This window comes from Muscardinus avellanarius, assembly GCF_963383645.1.
Source record: "Muscardinus avellanarius genome assembly, chromosome: 10".
NCBI classification, from domain to species: Eukaryota; Metazoa; Chordata; class Mammalia; order Rodentia; family Gliridae; genus Muscardinus; species Muscardinus avellanarius.
In genome coordinates, this window is record NC_137796.1 from 89,719,762 (window position 1) to 89,747,443 (window position 27,682).

At 54.8% G+C, this 27,682-nt stretch overlaps 4 protein-coding genes across 10 annotated transcripts in view; all 4 read left to right on the forward strand.

Moving 5' to 3' along the window:
- The window catches only part of KIF22 (kinesin family member 22), a gene marked incomplete at both ends in the record, with an annotated part of 54,619 nt that extends 48,721 nt beyond the window's left edge, over positions 1–5,898 (forward strand). The window contains 8 exons of the mRNA XM_080704091.1: positions 59–212; positions 317–452; positions 3,133–3,301; positions 3,436–3,598; positions 4,606–4,673; positions 5,422–5,634; positions 5,717–5,776; positions 5,851–5,898. Coding sequence (XP_080560217.1) covers positions 59–212; positions 317–452; positions 3,133–3,301; positions 3,436–3,598; positions 4,606–4,673; positions 5,422–5,634; positions 5,717–5,776; positions 5,851–5,898 — 1,011 coding nt within the window. The remainder of the gene's footprint in view (positions 1–58; positions 213–316; positions 453–3,132; positions 3,302–3,435; positions 3,599–4,605; positions 4,674–5,421; positions 5,635–5,716; positions 5,777–5,850) is intronic.
- An 833-nt stretch (positions 5,899–6,731) lies between these two features.
- MAZ (MYC associated zinc finger protein) lies at positions 6,732–10,803 on the forward strand (the record flags this gene model as incomplete). 6 transcript variants are annotated; one of them, XM_080704303.1, is made up of 6 exons in its annotated part: positions 6,732–6,767; positions 7,411–7,497; positions 7,569–8,416; positions 8,825–8,888; positions 9,164–9,335; positions 10,646–10,803. In XM_080704303.1, 6 exons carry the CDS (start codon positions 6,732–6,734, stop codon positions 10,801–10,803), a joined length of 1,365 nt encoding a protein of 454 aa, XP_080560429.1. The 6 variants fall into 6 exon arrangements, with proteins under 6 accessions (XP_080560429.1, XP_080560428.1, XP_080560430.1 ...); XM_080704302.1 differs by lacking the exon at positions 10,646–10,803 and adding an exon at positions 10,122–10,324; XM_080704304.1 differs by lacking the exon at positions 10,646–10,803 and adding an exon at positions 10,122–10,324 and having other exon boundaries at positions 7,474–7,497.
- Positions 10,804–13,692: 2,889 nt separating this feature from the next.
- On the forward strand, positions 13,693–16,734 carry PRRT2 (proline rich transmembrane protein 2; the record flags this gene model as incomplete). Of its 2 annotated transcripts, XM_080704456.1 has the most annotated exons (3): positions 13,708–14,598; positions 14,966–15,098; positions 16,682–16,734. In XM_080704456.1, 3 exons carry the CDS (start codon positions 13,708–13,710, stop codon positions 16,732–16,734), a joined length of 1,077 nt encoding a protein of 358 aa, XP_080560582.1. The 2 variants fall into 2 exon arrangements, with proteins under 2 accessions (XP_080560583.1, XP_080560582.1); XM_080704457.1 differs by lacking the exon at positions 16,682–16,734 and having other exon boundaries at positions 13,693–14,598; positions 14,966–15,277.
- A 405-nt stretch (positions 16,735–17,139) lies between these two features.
- On the forward strand, positions 17,140–19,221 carry PAGR1 (PAXIP1 associated glutamate rich protein 1; the record flags this gene model as incomplete). The annotated part of the gene is made up of 3 exons (XM_080702111.1): positions 17,140–17,618; positions 17,818–17,900; positions 19,022–19,221. The coding sequence occupies 3 exons, from the start codon at positions 17,140–17,142 to the stop codon at positions 19,219–19,221; spliced, it is 762 nt and encodes a 253-aa protein (XP_080558237.1).
- Positions 19,222–27,682: the final 8,461 nt, after the last annotated feature.

The window sequence follows — 27,682 nt, forward strand, 5'->3', positions numbered from 1 at the left end:
AGTCACGGAATGGGAAGGCTGGGATTCTTACCCATCTACTCTAATCCCCATCTATCAGGACTCTCTGGGAGGCTCGGCCCATAGCATCCTCATTGCCAACATTGCCCCTGAGAGACGCTTCTACCTAGACACAGTCTCTGCACTCAACTTTGCTGCCAGATCCAAGGAGGTCATCAACCGGCCTTTCACCAATGAGAGCCTGCAGCTGCATGGTGAGGACAAGGGGAGGTAGGAGTGGAAAGGACAGGTCTGGACAAATGGAAAATTTGCTAAAGCCATCCTCCCATCCCCCTTTACATACCACCCAATCTTCTAGTTTTGGCACCTGTTAAGCTGTCTCAGAAAGAACTGCTAGGCCCATCAGAGGTGAAGAGAGTCCATGGTCCTGATGAAGAAGAGATTGGGAGCCCTGAGCCTGCAGCAGCTCCAGCCCCTGCCTCCCAGAAACTCAGGTGTGCAGTAGGGCCTTGGGCATAACTCTTTCTTTGCAGGGTCTGGGTTAGCTGTAGAGCAGCAATGTGTTTAGCCTGTCAGATCCTAAAGCATAAACAGCTGTGAACTTGTCCCTCCCAGTGAACTCACTTAAAACCCTAGACCAGCCGGGCGTGGTGGCGCACGCTTGTAATCCCCGCGCTTGGGAGGCGGAGACAGGAGGATCGCGCAGGTTCGAAGCCAGCCGTGCTGGCGTAAGAGACCCTGTTTCAAAAATATAAAATAGGTCTGGGAGTGTAGCCCGGAGGAAGAAGGGCTTCCAGGAACCCCAGTACCACCAAAAAAACACAAAAAAACCCTATACCATTTAATTCATCAAAGTGCTAAGACCAGTCTATCAATGCTGCTGCCTTAGGGACTATACACACACTCTTTCTTGGACTCCTGACCTGTTCCTTTCCATTTTACATTCCTTTTATACCAGCAGCAAAACTTCACATTTTGGGGCATCTGTTTCAAGGATGAGCACTTTTGCTTCTGGTTCAAGAAATATATGGATCAGAGCCGCCTGTGATGGCTCAGGCCTGTAATCCTAGTCCTTTGGAGGCTGAGACAGGAGGATCGCAGGTTTGAGTACAGTCTCAGCAAGTATGAGACTCTGGTCCACCTAGAAAGACCCTGTTTCCAAATAAGAAGTTAAGTTGGGCTAGAAGTGTAGCTCAAAGGAAGAATGCCTCTGGGTTCAAACTCCAGTACTGCAACAACAACAAAAAATAATAATCTGGATCAGATCTTTCAGAGGATGAATCATGCAAAGCAAAGGAAAAGATGAAGAGGGAGGCCTCACTGAGACTTCTCAGTCTGTATTATGGCCATTCTCTTCAGGACTCTTCCAGGAACCAGTTGTTATTGTAATGTTACTCTGCTTCTACCCTAATCCCAACCAAACCTCCCTACCTCCCCAGTACTGATCCTCCCACCTCATGCTAGCTTATACATCCTGAGGTCACCTCTGTTCAGCGGTCTTAGATTCTGTCTAGTCTCTTGACTCCAAGGAAAAGTAAAGTGGGGCTGGAGCTGGAGCTCAAAGGTAGAATGCCTGCCCCTGGGTTCAATCCCCAGTAGCATGCGCGCGCGCACACACACACACACACACACACACACACACAATACATACCAAGGATCACTGCACACTACCCCCAGGGGCTATTGTTGAAGAAGGTGCCATAAATAAAAGGCCTTGCTCACCTATATAGCCCCATCTCTCAATCTTGTTTCTCCCAAGCCATCTGTCAGCTGTCTCCTCTCCTGAGTAAGCAAACTTAGAGAAAGTTACACGTCTGTATTATGTGTGAATAAGGAAGTTCTCTGCCGAATAGGCATTCTGGGTAAGGGGATGCTTAGAGATGGGGCACATCAGACTTGGACCCTGACCTTGGGGGCTCATTTTTCAGAAGAGGAAAGTGAAACAGGATCATTAGCATATGATGCTAGGTAGGTAGTACAGAGAATAAGGAAGCCGCAACTTGTTCTATGAAAGATCTTTTGGTATTTCCCTCCACATTTTAGATCCTGGTCTCCCAAGGTACTTGCACATAAAGAACAGGACATATTCCTTCTCCTTGTGAAGCTAGTTCACTGTATAAGCAAGCTGACCACCATGGGAAAGGTGGCATCACACTGACTGAAAGATAACAGATCAGAGAGGTGAAGGGGAAGATTCCAGGCAGAAGAAATGAATGATAAGACATTGTTGTGCTTAGGTAGCCAGAACTCTGCTTGAATACGCTGTTTCTTTATCCCAAGGGATAAAGGCTCAGCATTTGAAGTTATGTGTGAATTTGTGTTTGTTTTTCTGGGGATTGAACCCAAGGGCATTCTACCTCTGAGCTAAATCCCCAGCCCTCTTTTTTTTTTTTTTTTTTTTTTGTGTGTGTGTGTGTGTGTGTGTGTGTGTGTGTGTGTGTGTGTGTGTTACTGATGGAACCCAGAGGCTTTCTACTTCCGGACTATACTCCCATTATATATTTTATTTGGAAACAGGGTCTCACTAAGTTGCTGAAAGCCTCATTAAGTAGTAGAGGCTGGCTTCAAACCCGTGCGATCTTTATGTCTCAGCCTCCCAAGCACAGGGATTACAAGCATGTACCACCACGCCCGGCTCCTCTTTTTGTTTTGAAAAAGGGTCTTACTAGGTTTCTGAGAGCCTTGCTACATTGATAAAGTTGGCCTCAAACCTACAAGTATGGGGATTACAGACATGTACCACCACACCTGGCTCATTTGAGGTCTTTAGTGTTTTTCATAGCCCTGCTAAAGATGACTTCCTCGGGAAGCTTTCTCCAACTGCTCTTCCAAGTGGGCAGTCCCTTAGCCCTGCGTGTCACCCTATTGTGGTCTCTTATTTTCTGTATTAGATAATGAATACCTCTAGGGCAGGGCAGCATCACAGATTCCTAATACCTGGCATTCAGATATTCATTAAGTGTGTATTCTATCTCCTGCATCCCTGAGAGGTTACTTAACCTGATGAAAACGTTATACCCAAAGAGGCCAGATGACTTGTTCAGATTTGACCAGTAAATCAACATCAGCGTTCTGGAATAGGATACACCAAGTTTAGGAATCATGAGGGGACTGACTCTTGCTGCTGGGTAAAGTGACGAGAGGAGAAAAGTGGGAAATAACTTGTCTGGTCAGCTCCCTACAGAAGCTAAGCAGCATGGACCCAGCCATGCTGGAGCGCCTCCTAAACCTGGACCGGCTGCTGGATTCTCAGGGGAGCCAGGGGACACCTCTGCTCAGTACCCCAAGGCGAGAACGGATGGTGCTCATTAAGACAGTGGAGGAGAAGGACTTGGAGATTGAGGTAAGTGTTGGAGGAAGTGAGCTAGGGTTCCTACTTAGCCCTGTCCTCTTGGTCCTTAGAACTCTATCTTACTAAGCCACTGCTCTGAGGTTGAGAGTGGGTTCAGGTCATCTCTTCTTGATACTTTCCAACAGAGGCTTAAAATGAAGCAGAAAGAACTGGAAGCCAAGGTGCTGGCCCAGGAGGCCTCAAAGGAGGAGAAGGAGAACTGCTCTCTCACAATGCTCCGACCCCTTCCCCGTCGTACAGTTACAGCAAAGCCTCTGAAAAAGGCTGTGGTGATGCCCCTGCAACTAAGTAAGTTTGGCTTCATAAACCTAAAGGGCCCAGATAATCGAGATCCTATAAGGGAGGGAATGTTAGGAGTAGCTGTCCTATGTCACTCAAGTGTCCTGCCAACATGTGCTGATCCCAGGGAGGGCAGAGGACAATCCGAAGCAGAACTGGGTGCTTTGCCCTTAGGTGTTTAGCACAGTGGAATAGACAAATGTATCTTCAGTAGTAATGCAAGCCATGCAAGGCTGAGACAGGAGGATTGCAGGTACACAGCTAGCTGCAGTTATTTAATGAGGCCCTTCACAACTTAGCAAGACCCTGTTTCAAAATAATGAAAAACAGGGCTGAAGATGTAGCTTGGAGGTGGAATGCCCCTGAGTTCAATCCCCAGTACACCAAAAAACAAAACAATAATAATATGAATGGAAAACCAAGACTACTCTCAGATATTGGTATTACCAGACTGAACTATAACATTCCAGGGCAAGAGGCTAGGCTTTCCTGCTTATCATGCTCCACAAATACACAGGAATCAAACTGCTTTGAAGGAATCTGAAAAAAAAGCTGCTTCTCCCCAGTTTGAGCAAACTACATAAAATTCACTTTCTCTTTTCCATCCCTTTTTTATTTCTATTGCAAGCAGGTGGCCAAATTTGGCCAGGATCCAAACAAGATCCTGATAACAGTGTTAAGAAAGGTCATTTGGAGACACAACAAAAGGCTAACTCAGGGTGGAGGGGAACTGGGAAATCAGAAGTGGGAGAAATAAAGCCTGGCGTGGTGGTACACACTTGTAATCCCAGTACTTGGGAGGCTGAGACAGGAGGATCCAGGTTCATGGCCAGACTCCGAAACTTAGTGAGACCCTGTTTCAAAATAAAGAATAATAGGGCTGGGAGTGTAGCTCAGAGGTAGAACGCCCCTGGGTTCGACCTCCAGTGACGCAAAAGAAAGAGAAATGGGAGAAATAACTGGGTAGCAGGGAGGGGTGAAAGTGAATTCTGCCCTGACTCGATTCCTGCTTTCAGTTCAGGAGCAGGCAGCATCCCCAAACGCAGAGATCCACATCCTGAAGAAGAGAAGCCAGAAGAGAAAGGTGAGAGGATGATGGCTTAGGGTATTTATTCCCCAGGCCTAGGAGAGGTAAAGGGTAGTTAGCTCAAGGGACAGAGCACTGGCCTTGGAATTATACAACCTTCCGGACACTGTTTTTCACAAGTCTTCCAGCTTGCTTCCCCTCTGTGTGGTGATGGCACTTCTTAGGGCATTCAAAGTGGATTGCAACGATGTGGATGTCCTTGGTACAGTGGGTATCTACCACCTGTTGGCTTTCTTCCTGATGGCTCTCATCCTTAGTAGGTACTGACTAGATGCAGTGTGTAACCTACCCCCTGCCCTCTGCAGACTTAAGAGCACATTTAGGTAAACATGACTTACGCACTCAAGAATCTCAAACATGGCTTCTATGCCCAAAATGCAACCCCATCGAACTGCCATAAAACTGAGTACTTTGATGGGGTGTTTTATTTATTGCCTATTCTCATGTACTTTCCTGGGAATGAAGAAGAGATTTTCTTTGGCGAGTGGTTCAAGAATTTTTGTGCCTTACAAAATTTGTTAATTCATTGGATTGTGGGAAAGGTGTATCATCACTCTCTTAGAAGTCTGATAAAATAAGAACCAGCCCAGAAGATGACCGTAGGGAAGGATTTCTGGTCAGACACTTGATGGGAGAAGAGGCTGGAGAGGGTGGGGAGGTGGCTGCTGCTGGGCTCCTAGTCTTGGCAGAGGAGTCCAAAGCGCTTTGCTGCCGTTTCTGTCACTCACTTCCCCTTGCCTCATAGCTGGAGTCCTTGGATGCCTCGGAGCCCGAGGAGAAGGAAGAGGACTGCTGGGAGCTACAGATCAGCCCGGAGCTACTGGCCCTTGGGCGCCAAAAAATACTGGATCTTCTGAACAAAGGCTCAGCTCGGGATCTGCGCAGCCTGCAGCGCATTGGCCAGAAGAGGGCCCAGCTCATCGTGGGCTGGAGGGAGCTCCACGGCCCCTTCAGCCAGGTAACCACCCAGGGGATGGGGGCCCGGGCGAAGGGAGCCTTGGGCCCCCAGACCTCTCCTCCCATCGCTGTTGTCCTGCCAGGTAGAGGACCTGGAACGCGTGGAGGGCATCTCCGGGAAACAGATAGAGTCGTTCCTGAAGGTAAAGGTCGCCCCGCCCCTGCTCCCCCCGACCGGCCCTGCGTGGCTCTAACGTGCTCTCCCTTCCCGTTGCAGGCGAACATCCTGGGCCTGGCGGCCGGCCAGCGCTGCGGACCCTCCTGACTGCTGTCTTCCCGCGCCGCCCTTTTTTTAAACCCTTGTATCACCGCGTGTTATGTAAATACAGTTTCTACTCCCGTGCTTCAGCCTGATTTTTGGGGTGATGGGGGAGGGACAGGCGGTATAATCGCCCTTGGGTTGTGCCGCAAGCGGCGCCTGCAAACTTCCTCAGGCGCCATCTTTGGAAAGCCAAAGGCCCTACGTAAGCTTGTAAATAAACCGCTGGATTAGGGACGAGAGGGGACGGTGGCCGAAAGGAAGCAAAAAGCTGAAAACGAAAGCGCGGAGCCGCCAACCGTTAGGCGGGCGCGCGCTCGGCCTGGCTCCGCCCCGCCCGTGTCCCCGGCGCGCGCTCCCCTGTCCTCCCGCTCGGCTACGACGGCGGGGTTGTGTGCGCGTGCGCGCGAAATAACGGCCGCTGGCGGCGGGAGGTGGGGGTGGAATCGTTGGCGGGGGGGAAAGAAGAGAAGCCGCCCCGTCTCCCGCGCGCCCACCACCTGCGCCAGCGTCAGCCAATCAGCAGCCGTCTCGGGGGTCTCGCGCTCGGGGCGACTGGGGCTGCCGGGTGGCTCTCCCATCCCTCCTCCCGCCAGAGTCCCTCCCGCGCCTCCCCCTCCCGCCGCCCCGCGCGTGCTCGCGCTCGCGCCCGCTCCAGCCTCTTGTGTGTCCTCGCGCCCCCCGCCCGCCCTCCCCACGCGCAGGGAGCTCCGCTCCCCCTCCTCCCCCCGCCCGCCCGCCCCGCGCGCTCCTCCCGGGCCCCCTCCCCCACCGCCGCCGCCTCCTCCTCCTCCTCCCGCCCCGGGGTGAGCGCGAGCCACCTCCCTCCTCCCTCCGCCATGGATCCCAGCAACTGGAGCAGCTTCATCTTCCAGGTAACAACCCCCTCCCCCGCCCCCACCCCTCCCCACACCCCTCCCCCGCCCTCCCTCCCGTCCCACCCCCCCTCCGCGCGCCCGGTGCGCGCGCAGCTGTCCCCCTCCCTCCCTCGCGCCCTCCCCCGCCCTCCCCGAGGCGCCGGCTGGGCGCGCGCGCGGCGGGGGCCGTGGCTGCTCCCTCGCTCCCCCCACCCCGCCCCGCCGGGCTCCAACCGCCGCCGCCGCGCCCGGGCCCCCGCCCCCGGCCCCGGCCCCGGCCCCGCGGGGCCTCCCGCCCCCACCCAGGGGGCGTCGCCGCCGCCGCCGCCGCCGCGCTCCGCGGCCCGCCAGGCGCCCTCCTTCCCTCCGCCGCCGCCGCGCTCCCTCCCTCCCTCCCTCCCGCGGCCGGCCGGGGTGCGCGGGCGGCGGGGCGGCCCGCGGGCCATGCGTTCGGCGCGGCCCTGCGCGGCCGGCCGGGGGCGGCGCCCCGAGCCCGGGCCCCGCGCGGCCCGCGCCCCCGGCCCCCACTGAGCCCCGGGCCGCCGTGGCCGAAGCCATGTTCCCCGTGTTCCCGTGCACGCTGCTGGCCCCCCCCTTCCCCGTGCTGGGCCTGGACTCCCGGGGGGTGGGCGGCCTCATGAACTCCTTCCCGCCACCTCAGGGTCACGCCCAGAACCCCCTGCAGGTCGGGGCTGAGCTCCAGTCCCGCTTCTTTGCCTCCCAGGGCTGCGCCCAGAGTCCGTTCCAGGTGAGTAGGGCGGCGGGCGGCGGGCGGCGGCGGCGGGCGCAGACCGCGGCCCTCACGCCTCTCCCCCGCAGGCCGCGCCGGCGCCCCCGCCCACGCCCCAGGCCCCGGCGGCCGAGCCCCTCCAGGTGGACTTGCTCCCGGTGCTCGCCGCCGCCCAGGAGTCCGCCGCCGCCGCCGCCGCGGCCGCCGCCGCCGCCGCCGCCGTGGTCACCGCGCCCCCGGCCCCGGCCGCCGCCTCCACTGTGGACACAGCGGCCCTGAAGCAGCCCCCGGCGCCCCCGCCGCCGCCCCCGCCCGTGTCGGCGCCCGCCGCCGAGGCCGCGCCCCCCGCCGCCGCCGCCACCATCGCCGCCGCCGCCACCGCCGTCGTCGCCCCAACCTCGACGGTCGCCGTGGCCCCGGTCGCGTCTGCTTTGGAGAAGAAGACAAAGAGCAAGGGGCCCTACATCTGCGCCCTGTGCGCCAAGGAGTTCAAGAACGGCTACAATCTCCGGAGGCACGAAGCCATCCACACGGGAGCCAAGGCCGGCCGGGTCCCCTCGGGTGCCATGAAGATGCCCACCATGGTGCCCCTGAGCCTGCTGAGCGTGCCCCAGCTGAGCGGCGCCGGCGGGGGAGGGGGAGAAGCGGGCGCCGGCGGCGGCTCGGCCGCAGTGACCGCCGGTGGCGTAGTGACCACGACCGCCTCGGGAAAGCGCATCCGGAAGAACCACGCCTGCGAGATGTGCGGCAAGGCCTTCCGCGACGTCTACCACTTGAACCGACACAAGCTGTCGCACTCGGACGAGAAGCCCTACCAGTGCCCGGTGTGCCAGCAGCGCTTCAAGCGCAAGGACCGCATGAGCTACCACGTGCGCTCACATGACGGCGCTGTGCACAAGCCCTACAACTGCTCCCACTGTGGCAAGAGCTTCTCCCGGTGTGCAGGGGCCTCGGCGCCCACTGGGCCGGTGGGGAGGGCGGGACACTAACTGAGGCGGCCCGCTGGCCTCGGCTGCTGGCGGGGAGGGAGGCGGCTCCGGAGGCTGGGGAGGGGGAGCCACTCCCTGGGAGGAGGGAGGAAAGCCTCTCCCGGTTACCAGGGCGCAGGGGGTGGTACTCTGCAAAAGAGGTGGGTCTTTGGGTTGGAGGAAAGCTTCTGTAGGGGGAGGAGGAAGAAGAGGAAGCCCGGTTGGAGGGGAGGGATTTCCTGCCTAAGGAGGACCATGAGTCTTTGGGAGGGAACGCAGGGACTTTTGAGAAGCCCTGCTCTAGGCAGCTAGGCAGATTTGGGGCGCACCTCCTCACCCCAAGGCCTCAACCCTAACCCCCAACTCATCTACCCCAGGCCGGACCACCTCAACAGTCACGTCAGACAAGTGCACTCAACAGAGCGGCCCTTCAAATGTGAGGTAGGAAGGCCGCCGCCTCCTGTCTCGGTTCTCATGATTTGATCCTCATTGTAGTTGTCTGAGTTCAGCCTCTCAGACCCCCTTTTTCTCTCTCTTCTTTTTGCCTTTTCACTCCATTTTCTCATTCTTCCTTCAAGGCCTCATCATCTCACTCCCGTTTCCTACAGATCAAAGACCCCCAAGGCTCTGATCCCTTTAACCTCTTGCTCCCTTCTCCCCACCCCTGGAAGCTTTAACTTTCCTGTGACACCCCCCACGCCCCTCCCCCTCCCCAGAAATGTGAGGCAGCTTTTGCTACGAAGGACCGACTCCGGGCGCACACAGTACGACACGAGGAGAAGGTGCCATGTCATGTGTGTGGCAAGATGCTGAGCTCGGCTTATATTTCGGACCACATGAAGGTGCACAGCCAGGGCCCTCACCATGTCTGTGAGCTCTGCAACAAAGGTACATGCTGAGGGATGCCAAGAGGGCCAGGGACAAAGGGAGGGCACAAAGCTGGTGGTCCTTCCACAGATGTGGGTCAAAGGTGCTGTAGCCAAGAGCTCGTGGCGTCTAGAGCCTTATAGGAAGCAAGCAAAGCGGCATTGGGGACAACTGAACATCACTAAATTCTCAGAAGCCACAGCTGGGGGAGACACTCTACCAGGAAGATTCAACCTCCTGGGTGTGCACGCGATAATGGGAGTGGGACTCGGCTGCTTTGGGAAAGAAGTCGAGAGCCGGTGTCCAAGGGTCAGAAGGCAAGGTTTCACCTGTGCAGCCACAAGTTCTTGTCTCCAGCTCCTGGGGCAAGTGGAGTACATTGGCAGGGGCGTAACAGCACACTCCTGGCCCAGTAGCAGAGAAAGCTGCTTTTAAACACATTATCTGCTGAGTGACTGGGCTAAGATTGTGGGGCACTGGAGGGAGGGGGACACAGCCGTCTCTACTGAGAGCCAATCCTTCCAGCAGTTAGGAGTCAGTGTCCTGACATCCCTGAGAAGTGCTCACAGCCACCGAGAATGAACTCTGTAGCCCAAGGCTGAGAAGCGGCCCCACTCACACTGGGCCCCAGGGTCAGGGGGCTGTGCCCAGCAGCCCAGCAGAGTAGTTGGCCCCAGGCTACCCAGGATGTGGTGGGAGGAGGACAGGGCCATCTGAGGAGGGTGTCCCCAGCCTAGGAGAACAGCCCTGTCTCTGGGGTCTCCGTCTGGCTGACTCCCCACCCCCATCCCAATCCACCCCCCTTAGGCTTCACCACTGCAGCATACCTGCGCATCCACGCGGTGAAGGACCACGGGCTCCAGGCCCCGCGGGCTGACCGCATCCTGTGCAAGCTGTGCAGCGTGCACTGCAAGACCCCTGCCCAGCTGGCCGGCCACATGCAGACCCATCTGGGGGGGGCCATCCCCCCTGTCCCAGGAGATGCCCCCCAGCCACAGCCCACCTGCTGAGGGGGACCCCTGCACCCACCAGGCAAGGCGTGGGGCATGGCTGGGGGGGGTAGGATGGGGTGTGTGGGGCAAGGGCTCAAAGGGCCCAGTAGGGGGTTTCAGGAAGGCCAAGGATGTCCACCTGTCACTAAGGTTAGGTAGATTCGGGACCAGGGAGGGCCCTTCAAGAGAACTGCTCTGTCTGGGTAAGGAGGCAGGCCAAAGCCTCCGGGGATGGACAGGAAGTGAGCCACGGCTGTGTCCCAGGGGAGGAGTCTGGGTTAAGGGCATGGCTCTTGTCAGTCAGGTTGCGCTGTGATCGTGGTGTTTCTCACTGTGCAGGTACTGGTGAGGTTTGTCCAATGGCGGCAGCGGCGGCGGCAGCAGCAGCAGCGGCAGCAGCAGCGGCAGTGGCAGCCCCTCCCGCAGCTGTGGGCTCCCTCTCTGGGGCGGAGGGGGTACCAGTGAGCTCTCAGCCACTTCCCTCCCAGCCCTGGTGAGCTCCAAGTTGGTGGGTGGAGAAGGGAGAGTGGAGGAAAGCCCCTCGGTACCTCTCCTCTCCCCCTCTCTTCCCACCAACTCCTCTACTCCCCCACCAAGGAGCCTCCAGAAGAAAAGGAGGAAGAAACACGTTCTTAGGGGAATTCACTAGGTTTTAACGATTTGTTTCTCCTGCTCCTCTCTTCTCCTTATCAGAGCTGACCCTACACACACCTGTTCCCTTGGTTGTGTTGAAGTCCCCTGGACAGTGGGCAGGGGTGGCAGAGGACAGGAGCAGCCACTGCCCTTATTTCCTCTCCTCTCTGTAACCCCCTGCCCCTCCCTCCCAGGGATTTGTGAGCCTTTTCCCTCCATGGTCCTTATTCGCTTCCTTCCAGTCCTCTCCTCCTCCTGTCTGCTTCCCCTCCCTGGGGAGTTGGTGCTTTTTTTTTCTTTTTTCTTTTCCCAGGGGGAGGGAGGAGAGGAAGGAGACCTGAGAGAAGGGGCAGAAGCAGGCAGAGGTTGTACCTTTATTAGGTAGGGTTGTTGGGCTTACGCCCTAAACATCCTACTTGAGTATCTGTCAGGGGGGGGGGTGGATCAAGGGGAGCAAAAGAAGGAGCCACTAGGGCCAGAGGCGAAACAAGAGATGGGATCTTAGGGGCCCAGGGTAAATGAGGGGAACCAGGGACTAGAGGTGCTTCCTGGGGGCAGGGGGAATGCAGCCAGTGTCCCCCCTCCCTCTTCCACCCCAGCTCCAGCCCTGGTCTTTTCTTTTCATTCCTTTTCCCCATGACAGAAGCTGTGGCCCTGGCCATGTCATCGTGTTCCTGTGTCCCCTGCATGTTCCCACCCTCCACTCTCCTTTTGCGCGGATCCTATTACAATAAATTTTAAGTAAAAACCTGGCTCTGGTTTCAATGAATTTCTCTCACCAAGCCCCCTGCCCCTATCCCCAAGGGGTTTCTTCTTGGGCTGGGTGTCTGTCCAGTCATTGCCCCTGTTGGCTCTGGAGCTATGGCTCCCTCTCCAGGGACAGCCCTAGCGGCTACTGCACAGGTTTAGGGTGGGGCCAAGTTCAGGACTCTCTGGTCTCTAAGGGAAATACACAATTGGGACAGACCCAGAATAGTCGCTAGAGGTTTGGAAAGGCCCAGGTTAGGCGTTCAGACAGATGTTGGGCAGGAACGTTGCTTTCCTGAGCCATACACTGCCTGCAGCTCAGACGCCCGCTAGATACCTACACTTAAAAACGATAAGGTGCGCCAGGCATGGTGGAGCACGCTTGTAATCCCTCGGTTGGGAGGCTGAGACAGGATCGTGCAGGTTCAAAGCCAGCCTCAGCTGGCTTAAGAGACCCTGTTTCCAAATAAAATGTAAGATAGGTCTGGGAGTGTAGCCCGGAGGCAGAAGGCCCCTGGGTTCCATCCCCAGTACCAAAAACAACAACAAAAAAAACACCGACAAGGTGCAAGTCTTAGGGCTGGGAGCACAAGGGTTCAGAAGGACACGGGGTCGCAGGGCTGCCTATGTTTATAGTGGCCCCCGCCCCTCCCGTTGCTCCAGGTTGTCCCTGCAGCCTCTGCCCCTGTCAAAATTAGCTTTCCCGGCCTTGCTGGTTCCCAGGGACCCTCTCCTGAGCCTCCAGTACCCGGATCGCGGCTGCTTCCCTGGTAGGGAGACTTCCTGTTCTGCAGGCTTCCTACCCTTGCTTCTCTGCAGCCTCCCCAAATTTTGCCCCACCTCCTTCGCCTTCCCTCTGCTGTAGGGGTGCCTCCAACCAGTCCTGCGTGCCTCACGGGTCCGGTCTTTCCTCGCAGACCCCGTCCCTCTGCCAGAACCCAGTGACCGTTGGCGGGAGGGGCCGAAGACTTAGGAAGGGGCGCCCCGCCGGGAGCCGCGCGTGGGAAAGGGCAGGGAGGGGGTACGAGTGGGCCCCGGCCGGTTGCCTGGGTAACGCGGGGCCTGGCACGCGAGGCTCCCTTGGGCTGCCCGGGAGGGGCCAGAGGCGTGCGAGGGGCGGGGGCGGCGCCGGCGGCGGAGCGAAGGGAGGGGACCGGAGGAGAGGGGACGTGCGAACGCCGGGAGAGGAGGGAGACCCGCCGCCTCCCTCCTTCGCTCTGATTTGCTCCCTCCCGGGCTGCGGCTGCTGCAACGGGCGGCGGCGCCGGCGACCGAGCAGTTCGGAGGCTGGCGTCGAGGTAAGATGGGGACGGACTGAGGCCGCAGGTAGGAGCGGACCGGCAGCAGGCGGGTTGCATGGGAATGCGGGCACCTGGCGAGCTGGAGGGTGGTGCCGGGGCGCGGCAGCCTCCGGAGGAGATGGTCCCGGCTCTCCGAGGGCGAGGGAATCCTTGAGAGGGGCTGAGAAGGAGCTCTGAAGGTGCCCGGGTCCCCTAGCAAGGGACGGGGGCGTCTGTGCCCCAAACGCGCAGCAAGAAAACCCGCATCGCAGGGGCCCCCAGGGAGGAGAGGAGGCGGCAGCGGGAGTGGAAAGTGTGTAGGGTCCCTTGCCCAGGCTGCTTGTCAGAGTACCTGGGGTCTGTCCCGCTTGTTGGTTTGGGGGTGTTGGGGCATCTACTTAGACCTGAGAGTCTGGATCTTGCTCCGTGGGCCCAAGAATCTTTGGGGAGGGTCTTACTGATAAAAAGGGTTTGTCGTCCCAGGGCTCTCCAAGCAGAAAGCTTTGATTAGAACACTTCTTCCTCAGGGATGTCCCACCCCAAAGCAAAGGAAACCCCAACTTTTCTTCCTCTCCCCAGAGAAAGCACAAGGCTGGCCCTGAGCACACAACACTGGCCTGCAGTGTTGAGTGCCCCTCTTCTCTCCTCACACCAAACCTGTCTCCTCCTCTTCCAGGATTTGCTACTGTCTCTGCTGTTCCCTCCTCCCCACAGGGCCCCTCTCCCCTCTCCCATCTCAAGATGGCAGCCAGCAGCCCTGAGATGAAAGGGGTTGAGGAGAATCCAGAGATCCAGGGGAAAGGGCCTGGCCATTCTGAAGCTGAAACTGGCCCTCCCAAGGTCCTAGCAGAGGTCCAGCAGCAGCCAGAGGCCCCACGGCCAGGACCAGATACCACTGTGGCCCCTGTGGACTCAGGACCCAAGGCTGGGCCAGAAACCACAGAGACCCCAGCTGGAGCCCCAGAAACAGTCCAGGCCACAAACCTTAGCATAAGCCCAGGAGGGGAATCAAAGGCCAACTCTATCCCTGAAGAAGCCTGCCAAGAGCCAGCATCCAAGCCAGAAGCGAACAAAGAGGCTGCTGCAGTCCAGGGGTCCAAGCAGGAGTCCGCAGCGCCTCCCGAGCCAGCCTCTGAGCCTGCTCCCCAACTAGACCCCCAGTCAGACCCTCCGCCAGACCCTCAGCCAGCCACCCAGCCCACCCCCAAACCAACCCTTCAGCCACAATCCTCTATCCAGAAGGACCCCACCCTTGAGGTCCTGACAGAGAATGTGGGAGAAAAGCAAGAGAACGGGGCAGTGGTTCCTCTGCAGGCTGGTGATGGGAAAGAGGGTCCAGACCCCCAGCCTCACTTGCCACCCTCCACAAAAAGCCCCCCAGCCAATGGGGCTCCCCCCCGTGTGCTGCAGCAGCTTGTAGAGGAGGACCGAATAGGAAGGGCCCACCACAGTGGACATCCAGGATCTCCTCGAGGCAGCCTGAGCCGCCACCCCAGCTCCCAGTTGGCAGGGTCTGGGGTAGAGGGGGGTGAAGGCACCCAGAAACCTCGGGACTACATCATCCTTGCCATCCTGTCCTGCTTCTGCCCCATGTGGCCTGTCAACATCGTGGCCTTCGCTTATGCCGTCATGGTGAGCCCCAGGGGACCCTGGCTCAAGCTTGCTGTGGCTCCTAGGTCCCTACTGCCATGGCTGGGACACAGCCCCAAAAGTAACCTCGCCTCCCCTCTCTGCATGGGTCCCACTTCCCCAGTACCAGGGCCTTTGCTTGCCTCTGCCTGGGGCTTTAACCTTAACTCAGAGCCACCACTGCCCTGGCCCTTCAGGTGGGGGGGGATATGGAGATATGTTTAATACAGCCTCACTAACCTCTGCCCTCTTCCCCCTTCCTCCCTTAACCTCATGGGGCTGGCCTCTCTCTCCTATGGATGACACTCACCTCATCCGTGTTGGGCTGGCTTCTTCTGACCTGGTACCTCACCCCTCACCCTAACCCCAGTCCCGGAACAGCCTGCAGCAGGGAGATGTGGATGGGGCCCAGCGTCTGGGCCGTGTGGCCAAGCTCTTAAGCATCGTGGCACTGGTGGGGGGGGTCCTCATCATCATCGCCTCCTGCGTCATCAACCTAGGCGGTGAGTGGGGGTCAGGGACATGCAGGGGAGGCGTGGAAGGGCTGGCAAGGGCAGCTTTACTAACCCCTGCCCCTGCTCTCTCCTGTCTGTCCTCCCTACTTCTCCTTTGTCTCTCCTTGTCTCCTCGTCTCCCCACCCGTCTCTGTCTGTCTTTTCCTCTCCTCTCCCACAGTGTATAAATGAGGGGCTCTGCCCTGCATTCCAAGACTTTCCTTCCTGTTGGGAGCTGCCTTGGGCCCATCCCTCTCCTGGGGGGAGCCCAATTGATGGCCCTGGCCCCCATCCCTAGGGACCAAGGGAGCCTGAGCGGCCTTGTTTACAGCTTCTTTCCTGCTCCTGCATCCTGCCAGGCTCCTCTGCCAACCGTAGGCCTCCCTTCTCCCTGCACTGTTTCCAGCCTCCTTGCACTTTTGCCTGCAGACATCCCTTCCAGCCTCTTGGTCTCCCTAACCCTGCATTTCTGGAAACCTCCCTGAACACCTTCCAAACTCTGCGCTCTCAGCTTCCCTGCATCTCTCCCAGCCTCCCTGCACTTTCTCCAGCCTCATGAATTCTCTGAATTTCACTCCTGCCCTCCCCTTCCCAACTTTCATTGTCTTGGCATCTAACCCTTTCCTTTTCTCCTTCTCTCCTTTATCATCTTCCTTCCCTTTCCCACATCCCCACCCCTCCCTTTTTCTGCCTCCTCATCTTCCCTTAGCATCCTCTCCTCCACCCTCCTGCCACCATTTGTTCTGCAAAAACTCCAGCACTTAGATCAGAATGGGGGAAAGGGAGTGGTGTCGGTGTCGGGAAGGGGCTACCTGGCCAGGGCTCCAACTGTTCTTTGCTGGGACCACCCAGGTCCGGACCCAGCCAGGGCGTCTTTTGGGTCGCAGAGCTGCAAGTCAGGTCTTGCCTGAGGACTTCTGGAAGGGTGGAAGTCCTGACTCTGAACACAGGGGAGAAGGGAGGGGCGCTGCGGCTGAACAGTCAGCCTGGGTTGATTCATCCACCTGGGCTTTTTAACCTCAGTCTGTCAGCTTCTTGCTTGAAGTGTTCAGAGCTGTGGCCACTCACATACATATTAACGAAAGAATTAAAAAAAAAAAAAAAAAAAAAAAAAAAACAGAACCAAAGCTCTCAGCTGCGGGGAGCGAAGGAGGGGCAGGGGAGCTCTATAATTATTTTCCAAGAGGACGAGGGAGGTTGGTTGCACGCGACAGCCGCTTAGGGGGCAGGGAGCCAGCTAAGATGCGGTTCGGAGTTGGCGGGTTTTTTGTTTTCTAAAAAAAGTCTGGAGGGAAAAACTAAAATTCCTTTTAAAAAAAAAAAAGACATATCAAACTGATTCTCCCTTTTTGTATGCTGAATGCTGCATGAGTTTGAAACACCAATAAACGGAGACTGCATGAGACTCGCCTCCAGTCTCGGTTGGTCCCTGCGTTCGTCCGCCCGGCCAAGGCACTGCCTCCCGGCAGAACCTGGCGGGTGGTGTGCGCATGCGCCGTCGCGGTGGCCATCTTTACTGTGGGCCGAAGCCGCTGTGCCAGGGGTCCTACTGCGCATGTGCAAGCCTTCCCTTGCTTTCCTCTTCCAAGAAGCTTTGACTAGAGCGGAGCCTCCCGCGCCATTTCTGTGCGCCTGCGTACTGTGACCCTGCGCAGCCCGGGAGGCGGGTCTTAGCTCCAGGTGCGTACGGCGGCTGAGTTGACGCGGCCCAGGACTGAGGTCGGGGGTGGGGAGAGGGAGCCGGGCCCAGGTGTGGAGAGGGATGGTGTGAAGGCGAAAGAGTGGGCCCGCCCTCTCCGGCCCGGAAGGTGGTTCCCGCAGATCCCCGGGAACAGTACAGTGCCGAATCTCGATCCGTGGGGTGGGGTCCTTCTTTGCAGGGGACTCAGCACCCTCTCCTGGGGTCGGGCATGCTGGCTTCAGAGAACAACTGGAGGCCGATTGGTTGAAGAGACATTTCCTAGACCCCCGGGGATCCCAGTCCCTTGGGGCGGGAGGACCCCGTACTCCCGCATTTCCTATATTATTGGGCCCCTTCCCCTAGAGGCCTATGTCCCTTGCCCGGGGTCACGGAGACATTGCGGCCACCACGGCGGCGCCTCTGTCTGAAGAAGGGGAAGTGACTTCCGGCCTCCAGGCTCTGGCCGTGGAGGATGCTGGAGGCCCCTCCGTCTCGGCCAAAAAGGCCGAGGAAGAGGGGGAAGGAGGTCAGGAGGAGGCTGAGCGTGAGGGGTCTGGGACCGAGGAGGCAAAAGAAGCCCCCAGCGCTGGAGAGGAAGAGCACGTCCAGGGAGAGCCCGAGGACTGGTGCGTGCCCTGCAGCGATGAGGAGGTGGAGCTGCCCGCGGATGGGCAGCCTTGGATGCCCCCGCCCTCCGAAATCCAGCGGCTGTACGAGCTGCTGGCTGCCCAAGGTACCCTGGAGCTTCAAGCCGAGATCCTGCCCCGCCGGCCGCCTACGCCCGAGGCCCAGAGTGAAGAGGAGAGATCAGATGAGGAGCCAGAGGCCAAAGAAGAAGAAGAGGAAAAGTGAGGGAACAACCTTACATTTTTGTCCCTGGGGCTTCTTTTCTGACACCAGGAGGAAATAGGGAGGATTAAAGGTGGGACCCCAGAACAGATAAAGTGATGGGAGGGGCCAGAGCAGGAAAGGAAGAACCTGCAGGCTGGGGAGAAACTTGTGTGGGTGTTTGGGAGGGCCGCCCTCAACCTTCACTTTCTGTCCCAGGCCGCATATGCCCACGGAATTTGACTTTGATGATGAGCCGCTGACACCAAAGGACTCTCTGATTGACCGGAGACGCACCCCAGGTACAAAAGGGAGAACTTGGGGGGCAGTGAAGGACCTGCCCCAAAAGTGGCTCCATTAAAAGAGGCCTTTCCGAGGCCGGGCGTATGCTTGTAATCCCAGCATTCGGGAGGCTGAGACCGGAGGATCGCGGTTCGCGGACAGCCTCAACTACTTAGTGAGGTCCTCTGCAACTCAGTGAGACTCAGTTTCGAAACTAAGGAATAAAAAAAAAAATAGGGCAGGGGATGTAGCTCAGAGGTTGAATGCTCCTGGGTTCCATCCCCAGACCCACCCCCCCCAAAAAAAAAAAATAGGACAGGGGCTATAGATCAGAGGTCGAATGCCCCTGGGTTCCATCATCCCCAGACTCGCAAAAAGAAAAAAAAAAAAAAAGGTCTCTGCAGGCTGCCTCAAGTGTCCATACAACATCTAGCTGCTGGAATGAGCACAGTGGCACCATCTTTCCAGCCTAGGTGAATGCCCTACTTTAAGAGACCATCACAGATCATTCTAGCGTGTTTACCGCTACTTTCTTCTCCCCAGAAATTTCTAGTTCAGGCCATTATCCAATCTGACCCAGTTTCCCACCCCACAGCTTTCGAGAATTTACTCTTGGAGTCATTCTTGAGTTCTCTTTTTCTTACCTGAGCATTCAAGCCTGCAGCAAGCCCTGTTTTCTCTGTTCCACCACAGTCCAAGTCCTGATGCTCTTTGTGTTCAGCATCTTCAGCGAAACCACCGTCTCCCATAATCACGCCACACCTCACATCGTCATGTCACTTTTCAAAACCCTCCAAAGGATTTCATCTTGGGGAGGGGGAGTATTTGAGGGAGAATCTAAGGCCCCCCACCCACACTCTTCTCTCTCTCTGTGTCTCTCTTCCTTCCCTGGAGCCTTTTCATTTTCTTTCTCCCCCCGCTTGCTACGATCTTCTCTGGATTTCACATTACTGGTGCCTCGTCATAATTCAAGACCTTCACTGTCCCTCCTGCCTGTGGTCCAATCCCAAACCACAGAACCTCCATGTTGAGACCTGGAAACGTAGGTGTTAAGTATGCTCCCGCAGCGGCGGGGAAGGTCTAAGCAGCAGTGGTGCCCACTGCCTCAATCCCTTCCACATTTTCTACCTTCCTCCTCCAGGAAGCTCAGCCCGGAGCCAGAAACGGGAGGCCCGCCTGGACAAGGTCCTCTCAGACATGAAGCGACACAAGAAGTTGGAAGAACAGATCCTGCGGACCGGGAGGGACCTCTTCAGCTTGGACTCTGAGGATCCCGGCCCAGCCAGCCCCCCACTCCGCTCCTCTGGGAGTAGTCTCTTCCCCCGACAGCGGAAATACTAACTCAGCGCTACTGCCTCCAGGCTGCAGACCCCCTGCTGAAGTCTGGGCCCTCCTCTCCTAACCCAGAACTTTGAGAAACTTGGGAAGAAGAGATAAACCCCAAACTGCTAACACAGCATCTTGCAGAAAAGAAGGTGTATGTGTATTTTCTGTTAAATGTCTATTTGGAGACCCAAGCAGAATTTTCTGAGTCTAAAATAAAAGGATGCAGAGTTATTTTCTCTTATGAGGGAGGCTACAGCTAGATCCTGAACAGTTGGCCACACTTGAGCTTATAGGCAGAATTGATTCACCCAAATTGGAAAATGAAAGCCAGATGGGGCAGAGGCGGACTCTGCCAAGCGCCTGCCCCCCAACCTTGGACCCTCTGATCCTAGTCTCATTCCAGCCCTGCTCTGAATGAGCTGCATGCTAGCAGCTGCAGGGGCCCTTTAAATACCCAAGCCCCGCCCCTGCCTGCCCTGCCAGGAAGTGATCCTCGGGGCTGGGTAAGGGAGTTTCCAAGGAGTGCTGAAGCTAGCCACTCTTCTAGATGTGAGTACCTCACTCTGGCCCTCAGACCAGTAGTGAGCCTCTCTATTCCCCTGACCCCCAGCCCAAAGCTTGCTCTGGCCCTGTCCTGCTGTCTAGGGCCTTGCATCTGCTGGAGCAGGTAAGACCTTTCCGAATCAGGGGAAGAAAGGAGGGCCGAGGCTTTGCTTTGGGAGGTTTCTCTTGTGAGTTTTCTGGGTTTTGAAGCCAAGGTAGATCAACTGGCCCAAACCTCCAGCCCCTAAATCTCCTCAACTCTTGGAGTTGAGGGTCTCACACAAGTAAGACAGGAGACTTGCCAGGCACAGTGACACATGCCTATAGTCCCGGCTACTGAGTGGCTGAGACAGGATTGCCTGAGCCCAGGAGTTCTGTGCCAGCCTGGGCAACATAGTGAGACCCCCATCTCAAAAAAAATAAAAATAAAAAAGGTGGGAGGGTGGTGGAGATGTACTTCAGTGATAGAGCACTTGCCTAGCTGTGCAAGAGCTTAAGGTCATTCCCCAGTGCCACAGAAAAGGGAAGAAAGATGTGGGTGCTTAGGGGGTCCATTCAGACTCCTTCTTGGAGCTAGGTTGGCCCTTGGCTGTACTCACCTGCCCTCACTGGCCTGTCCCCTGAGCTCCTAGAATGTGACTTGGCCTCACATGTTGAGGTTTTCTTATACCCTTTGCAGGGCTGTGCTGGTGGTAGGCCTTGGCCAGTCAATGAGAGGTCATTAGCAGAGTGATCTTCAGTAGGCTTGACTTCCGCACGGTGGAGTTTGTGAGCAAGGTTCTTTTTTCTTTTAGAGAGGAGGAAGTGAAAGTTAGGAAACTCAGTTGGACCCCCCAGCCTGTGACTGCAGGGATCTGGGAGCCGTTACTCTGGAGCGGAGCACGTGGGGCGGGATATGGTAGTTGAGGCACAAGTCTCACGGGACACTTGGTACCTCTCCCTGGAAACTCCATCTGTCTCTGCCTGGCCTGCCCCGGGATGGGGCTGTTGGGACAGGACAGCAATCTGTATGTAGCCCTCGTGGACAGCCCAGAAACCGCCTGAGGGCTCCAAGGTAACTGGGCACGCAGGCCTCCTGGTTGGGTGCTGCCCCAACCCTTGCCCCAGGTTCTGGAAGAGCAGAGGCTGGGCCCTGGCTCTGAGGGCAGGAAAGGCTCACCTTTGTACTGCCACCAGCACTGTTTCCTGGGCAGCACCCAGCCCCGCCCAGGAGCTCCAGCCCTCCTTGTAGGACTCGAATCTTACTGATGCTTCTGCTGGAGAAGCCACACTACCTCTGCTCATGATACCCAGGGTGGAATTCTGGCTCCAACTGAGATAGAGATTTCCTCTTATTAGGGTTCTTGTCCAGCAGATCTCAATGAATGAAGTCCAAGGACTGGCGAAGGGCGTAGAAATATGAAAGATTTATTTTAAGTTAGGGAAAGATAGAGGACAAAGGGGGTGGGTCCTGGAAAGAGTCCTTGAAGCCCTTGGTGAATGAATGGGCTTTTGAGCCTTCTTGAAGTTTTCTATCTGTTCTTTTAGGATTGGTCAGAATTGGGTTTTGGGGACCAATGACTTTTGCAGTTTCAATCCTTAACTTAAATGATTCTCAGTGGGTTGGTCAGGCCCTGAGACCCTGATACCCATCAGTCTCTCACCTGTTCAGCTCCCCAGCCTCACAGGGGGATGCAGATGGCTGCTTTTCTTTTCTTTTCTTTCTTTCTTTCTTTCTTTCTTTTTTTTTTTTTTTTTTTTTGGCAGTACTGGGGATGGAACCCAGGGGCATTCTACCTCCAAGCTACACCCCCTGCCCTATTTTTTTATTCTTTACTTTGAAACAGGCTCTCACCAAGTTGCATAGGGCCTCACTAAGTAGCTGAGACTGTCCTCGAACTGTGATCCTCCAGTCTCAGCCTCCCAAATGCTAGGATTATAAGCGTGTGCCACCACGCCCAGCAGATGGCTGCTTTAATTCTTTCTGTTCCCAGGTCTTCTGCCCGGCCTCACAACCTTTGAGAACTACACGATTCCAAACAAGTTCTTTAACTTCTAAGTTCTTAGGAGGGGAAAAAGAGTTGATTAAAGTCAATTAATGCAGCCAGATGTGATGTCGCACACCTGTAATCCCAGGATTTGGAAGGCTGAGACCAGAGGATCACAGGTTTAAGGCCAGCCTTAGGAACTTAAGCCCTCAGCAGTTTAGAGCTTGTTTCAAAATAAAAAGTTAAAGAAAGGGCTGGGAATGTAACCACAAACAAAAGGATGAACACAGTGCCTTATACAGATTAAGTTTACAGAAAGTGAACAGAATCGGAGGGCATTTTTCTTGAATACAAGTTCCAGAGTCTCACCTGGAAACTTTGACCCAGGGGGGTTGTCAGCAGAAGAAACGATTCCATGCAGAGTCTGAATGGGCTCCCAGCTGGGGAGGAAAGGGAGCACAGCTTGGGACAGCGGAGTCCTCAGCTTACCCGACAGAGAAGAGTTTCAGCGTCAGGCAGTCAGAGACAGAGATTTGTTTAGGAAAGCAAGAAGTACACATCCAAGGGAGAACGCAGGCCATCTCCAGATTGAGAGAGGCATTTGGGGGATCCATGGCGGACGCTCTATTTCCAGCCTTCCCCCTTCTTAAAATTTTGTAACAAAGACTTACTAAACTGCTGAGGGCCTAGATACGTTGCTGAGGCTAGCCTTGAACCTGTGATCCTTCCGTCTCAGCCTCCCAAGTACTGGGATTTACAGGCATGCTCCTGGTTTATGGCTCTTCTTTTAGAGGAAACAGTGAGCTGGACCTGGTGGTACCTGCCTGTAACCCCAGTACCTGGGAGGCTGAGACAGGAGGATTGAAGTTTCTTCGGCAGCCTCAGCAGTTTAGCAAGATACTCTGCAACTTAATGAGACCCTGTTACAAAATAAAATAGGACTGGGGATGTAGCTCAGAGGTAGAACACCCCTGGGTTAAGTCCCCATTTATTTACCATAAATAAATGAAACAGTGCAGGGAAGGTGTGTGAGGATGACATCTGTTGGTGATTACAAACCAGATTGTGGTGGTCTGATCCATTCTTAGGCTGATTGTGGTCTCCATTATTTGGTCAGTAGATAAACAGGAAAATTCCCTACATTTTAGGCTTCTCAAGATATTTGTCTTGTTAACAGTAGACAGGTTATTTATAGGACTTGTTTTGTCTTTGTTAACTTGAAAATTTACAGATTTTGTTAGCTTTAAAATTTACAGATTTCCAAGCTGGAGGTGGTGGCGCACACTTGTTATCCCAGCCTTTGGGAGGCTGAGACAGGAGGATCACAGTACGCAGACAGCCTCAGCTACTTAGTGAGGCCTTTGCAACTCAGTGAGACCCTGTTTTGAAATAAAGAATAAGAAACAGGTCTTGGAGGTAGAATGCCCCTGGGTTCCATCCCCAGTACTGAAAAAAAAAAATTACAGATTTCCCAGGAATTTGGGAGAGACGGGTCTAAAAGAACTGGTTTGGGGAATAAAGGTATGAGGAAATTTTCAGCACCAGGTTTTGGAGTTAAAGGCATATTTTAGTTTCCCTTTCTATGTATTCTATTTCTTCTGCCTCAGATTCATACTGGGAAACAGAATGGACAGGATTAAGCATCTCAGCCAGACACCCATCCTAATGGTATGGACCTGTAGTCCTAACTGCTTGAGAGGCAGGAGGGTCACTGGGACTCAGGAGTTCAAGGCCAGCCTAGCAACAAAAGGAGGCCTCACTAAGTAGCTGAGGCTGACCTCAAACCAGCTATCCTCCTGGCTCAGCCCCCCACAAGTGCTGGGATTACAAGTGTGTGCCACCACACCCAGCTCTACTTTATTTTTATTTATTTATTTGTTTATTTTTATTTGTGTGTGTGTGTGTGTGTGTGTGTGTGTGTGTGTGTGTGTTACCGGGAGTGGAACCCAGGGGCTTTCTACCTGTGGGTTATACTCTCAGACTTACTTTATACTTTATTTGGAAACAGGGTCTCACTAAGTTGCTAAGAGCCTCACTAAGTAGCTGAGGCTGGCTTCGAACCTGTGTGGTCCTCCTGTCTCAGCCTCCCAAGCACGGGGATTACAAGTGTGTGCCACCACGCCCGGCTTTTATTTTTTATTTTGAAACAGGGTCTTGCTAAGTTGTGGAGGGCCTCACTAAGTAGCAGAGCCTAGCCACAAACCTGCGATCTTCCTGTCTCAGCTTCCCAAGTGTGTGGGATTACAAGTGTGTGATAGTACACCCAGGCTCCTGAGACCCCCTTCTCTTAAAAAAAAAAAAAAAAAAATCCCAGCCAGTCCTATGATTGGGCCAGTTTAGGAAATATTGATGTAGATGAGGGGTTCTGGGTCCTGCTCCTGAGGCACTTCTAGTCCAGACAGTCCTCACTGTCAATGACTGGCATTCATTGGCAGTATCCAGGAGATAAGAGAAACATTTCTGGGCTGGCAAAGCTGTTGTTTCCCTCGGGACTACTAAACCGCTCCGCTTCCCACAGAGTGGCCCAGTTGGGCTGCAGCTCAGGTAAGGTTTTCTTTCGAAGAAAGTTCCTAAAATTTTGCCACTTAAAAAAAAAAAAAAAGTGAGCCGGGCGTGGTGGCACACACTTGTAATCCCCGCACTTGGGAGTCTGAGACAGGAGGATCGCACAGGTTCAGAGCCAGCCTCAGCTACTTAGTGAGGCTCTCAGCAGCTTAGTGAGACCCTGTTTCCAAATATAAAATAGGTCTGAGAGTACAGCCTGGAAGTAGAAAGCCTCTGGGTTCCACTCCCAGTACCACCCCCAAAAAAAGTGATTTATGTACAACAGATTCTCAAGATAGTCCCCTAGCCAGGAGCAGTGGCCTGTACCTGTAGTCCCAATATTTGGGAAGCTGAGACAGGAGAATCACATGTTCAAGGTCAGCCTCAACAACTCAGACTTTCAGCAAACTAGTGAGAACCTGTGTGAAAAATATAAAAAATAAGCCAGGCGTGGTGGCACATGTGTGTAATCCCAGTACTTGGGAGGCTAAGCCTGGAGGGTCACATGCTCAAAGCCAGCTTTGGCGACTTAGTGAGACCCTGTTTCCAAGTTTAAAAAATAAAATAAAACAGAGGTGTGGATGTAGCCTGGAGCTAGAAGGCCCCTGGTTCAACCTCTAGTACCATAAAAAATAAATAAATGATAAAAAAAAGGCCTGGGGGTATGGCTCAGGCATAGAATGCCCCTGGTTTCAGGGTTGGGGGGACCATGGGGACTGCTTGGAATAAATGAAATGCCCTGCCTTTAAGGAGAGTCTGTGACTTGAGCTCCTCTTTATTCTTCCTCCTAGCTGAGTTTGTTGAACTCCTGGTATTAGAGACACCCTCCCTCCTCTAATTAATACCTGCAACTTCAGAAAATTTTTACTTTATTTTGGAGTATTGGAGATTGAGCCCAGGGGCATTCTACCTCTGAGCTATGCTCCCCAGCCCTTTTTTTTTTTTTTTTTTTTTTTTTTTTGCGGGTTTTGGGGATGGAACCCAGGGGCATTTGACCTCCGAGCTATACCCCCAGCCCTATTTTTTATTCTTTATTTTGAAACCAGGTCTCACTGAGTTGCAGAGGGCCTCACTCAGTAGCTGAGGCTGTCTGCGAACCGCGATCCTCCTGTCTCAGCCTCCCGAATGCTGGGATTACAAGCGTGTGCCACCACGCCCAGCTCCCCAGCCCTATTTTATTTTTGATTTTGAAGCAGGGACTGGCTCAGCTGCTGAGCGTGTCACCAGGTTGCTAGTGGCCGAGGGCCTCACTCCGCTGGGACTGGCTAGGAACCTGGGATCCTCCTGGCTCCGCTTCCCAGGTGTGGGGATTCCAAGTGTGCTCCACCACACCCGGCAGGAAGTGGTCACTTTTATTGCCACTTCACCTTGGAGCGCGCAGGGCTCATCTGCGGGCCAAGATCGTGCTGGCAGTTCCTTTGCTCACTGTTTCTCGATCCTGAAGATACATTAGAGCCAGTTTGAGAGCTTTTAAAAATAGCAGTGCGTGGACTCCACCCCAGACAGATTAAATTAGACTGCCCAGAGATGAGTGGCTTTCACAAACCTCCAGGTGCCCCTCATGTGCAGCTTGGGTGAAGCGTAGCTGCCGTGGACCTGCTGTTCCATGCTTTGCCATGTGTCCAGGCCCAGGGAAGCTGGTGAAGATGCTGATTGATTCAGTAGCTCTGGGCCGGGCTGAGATCCCACATCCCTAAGTGGCTTCCTGGTGGCGCACCTGCTGCTCAGTGCTGGAGCATTTTGCCACTGGCCATTTCAGAGTCACTGTCAGCCACTTAACAGGTGACCCTGAAGTCCTGATAAGTAATGATTCGGGATTCATTCATCCATTAACTTTGGCTGAAGTGTAAGTATTTTACTTTTGTGTGTGTGTGTGTGTGGTACTGGGATTGACCCAGGGGCATTCTACCTCCGAGCTGCAACCCCAGCCCTATTTTTTATTCTTTATTTTGAAACAGGGTCTCACTGAGTTGTAAAGGACCTCACTAAGTAGTAGCTGAGGCTGTCCTCAAACTGTGATCCTCCCGTCTCAGCCTCCCCAATGCTGGGATTACAAGCATGAACGCCCGGCTAAGTTTTACTTTTGAGTTAAAAGACTGGGATCAGGATCCCTTCTTAGTTTTGTCTTTGTGGTACTAAACTAGGGCTCTTTCTTTCTTTCTTTCTTTCTTTCTTTTTCCTGTGGTATTGGGGATTGAACCCAGGGGCATTCTGTCTCTGAGGTACACCCTCAGCCCATTAATTAATTAGCTAATTAATTAATGGCATTGGGAATAGAACCCAGGGGCCTTCTGGCCTTGTACTGCCTTCTAGAGTTCAGCTCCAGGCTATACTCCCAGCCTTATTTTATTTTCTCCTCCTCCTCCTCCTCCTCCTCCTCCTCCTCCTCCTCCTCCTCCTCCTCCTTCTCCTCCTCCTCCTCCGCCTCCTCCTCCGCCTCCTTCTTCTTCTTTTGTGGTCCTGGAGATGGAACCCAGGGGCCTCTACCTCTGGGCTACGCTCCTGACCTATTTTATATTTTATTTTGAAGCAGGGTTTCACTGATTTGCTGAGAGCCTCACTAAGTAGCCGAGGCTAGCTTCAAACCTGTTCGATCCTCCTGTCTCAGTCTCCCAAAAACTGGGATTATAAGTGTACACCACCACACCTGACTTATTTTTTTATTTGAAACAGGGTCTCACTAGGTTGCTGGGAGTCTTGCTATATTGCTGAGGCTGTCCTAGAACCTGCAAACCTCCTGTCTCAGACTTCCAAGTAGTGGAATTACAGGTGTGTGCCACCATGCTTGGCTTTGTTTTCTTGTTGTTGCTTTTTTTTGTGAAACTGAGGATTGAACATGGGGGCATTCTACTTCTGGATACCCCTACCTCTATTTTATTTTTATTTTATTTTATTTATTTATTAATATTATTATTATTTTATTATTATTATTATTATTTTTGGTGGTGGTACTGGAGGTGGAACCCAGAGGCTTTCTACCTCCCGGCTATACTCCCAGACCTTTTTTTATATTTTATTTGGAAACAGGGTCTCACTAAGTTGCTGAGAGCCTCACCAAATAGCTGAGGCTGGCTTCGAACCCGTGCAATCCTCCTGTCTCAGCCTCCCAAGCGTGGGGATTACAAGCGTGTGCCACCACGCCCGGCTTATTTTTATTTTAAAACAGCGTTTAACTGTGCCCTAGCCTTGAACCTGAGATCCTCCTATCTCAGCCTCCCAAGACAGGCCCCAACCAGGGCTTGGTGCATACAAGGCTAGTCCTCTACCACTGAACTACATCCCAGTCAGGAGCCCCATTTTGAGCTAGAGGGTGAACCGGCTTTGCTGCTGTCAGACTGGGTTCTCTGCCCATCCATCTCCGCTATCCACAGCCCATTGAGTGTGGGGACGGGGCAGGGGGAGCAGTCTATGAGGCTGAGTGA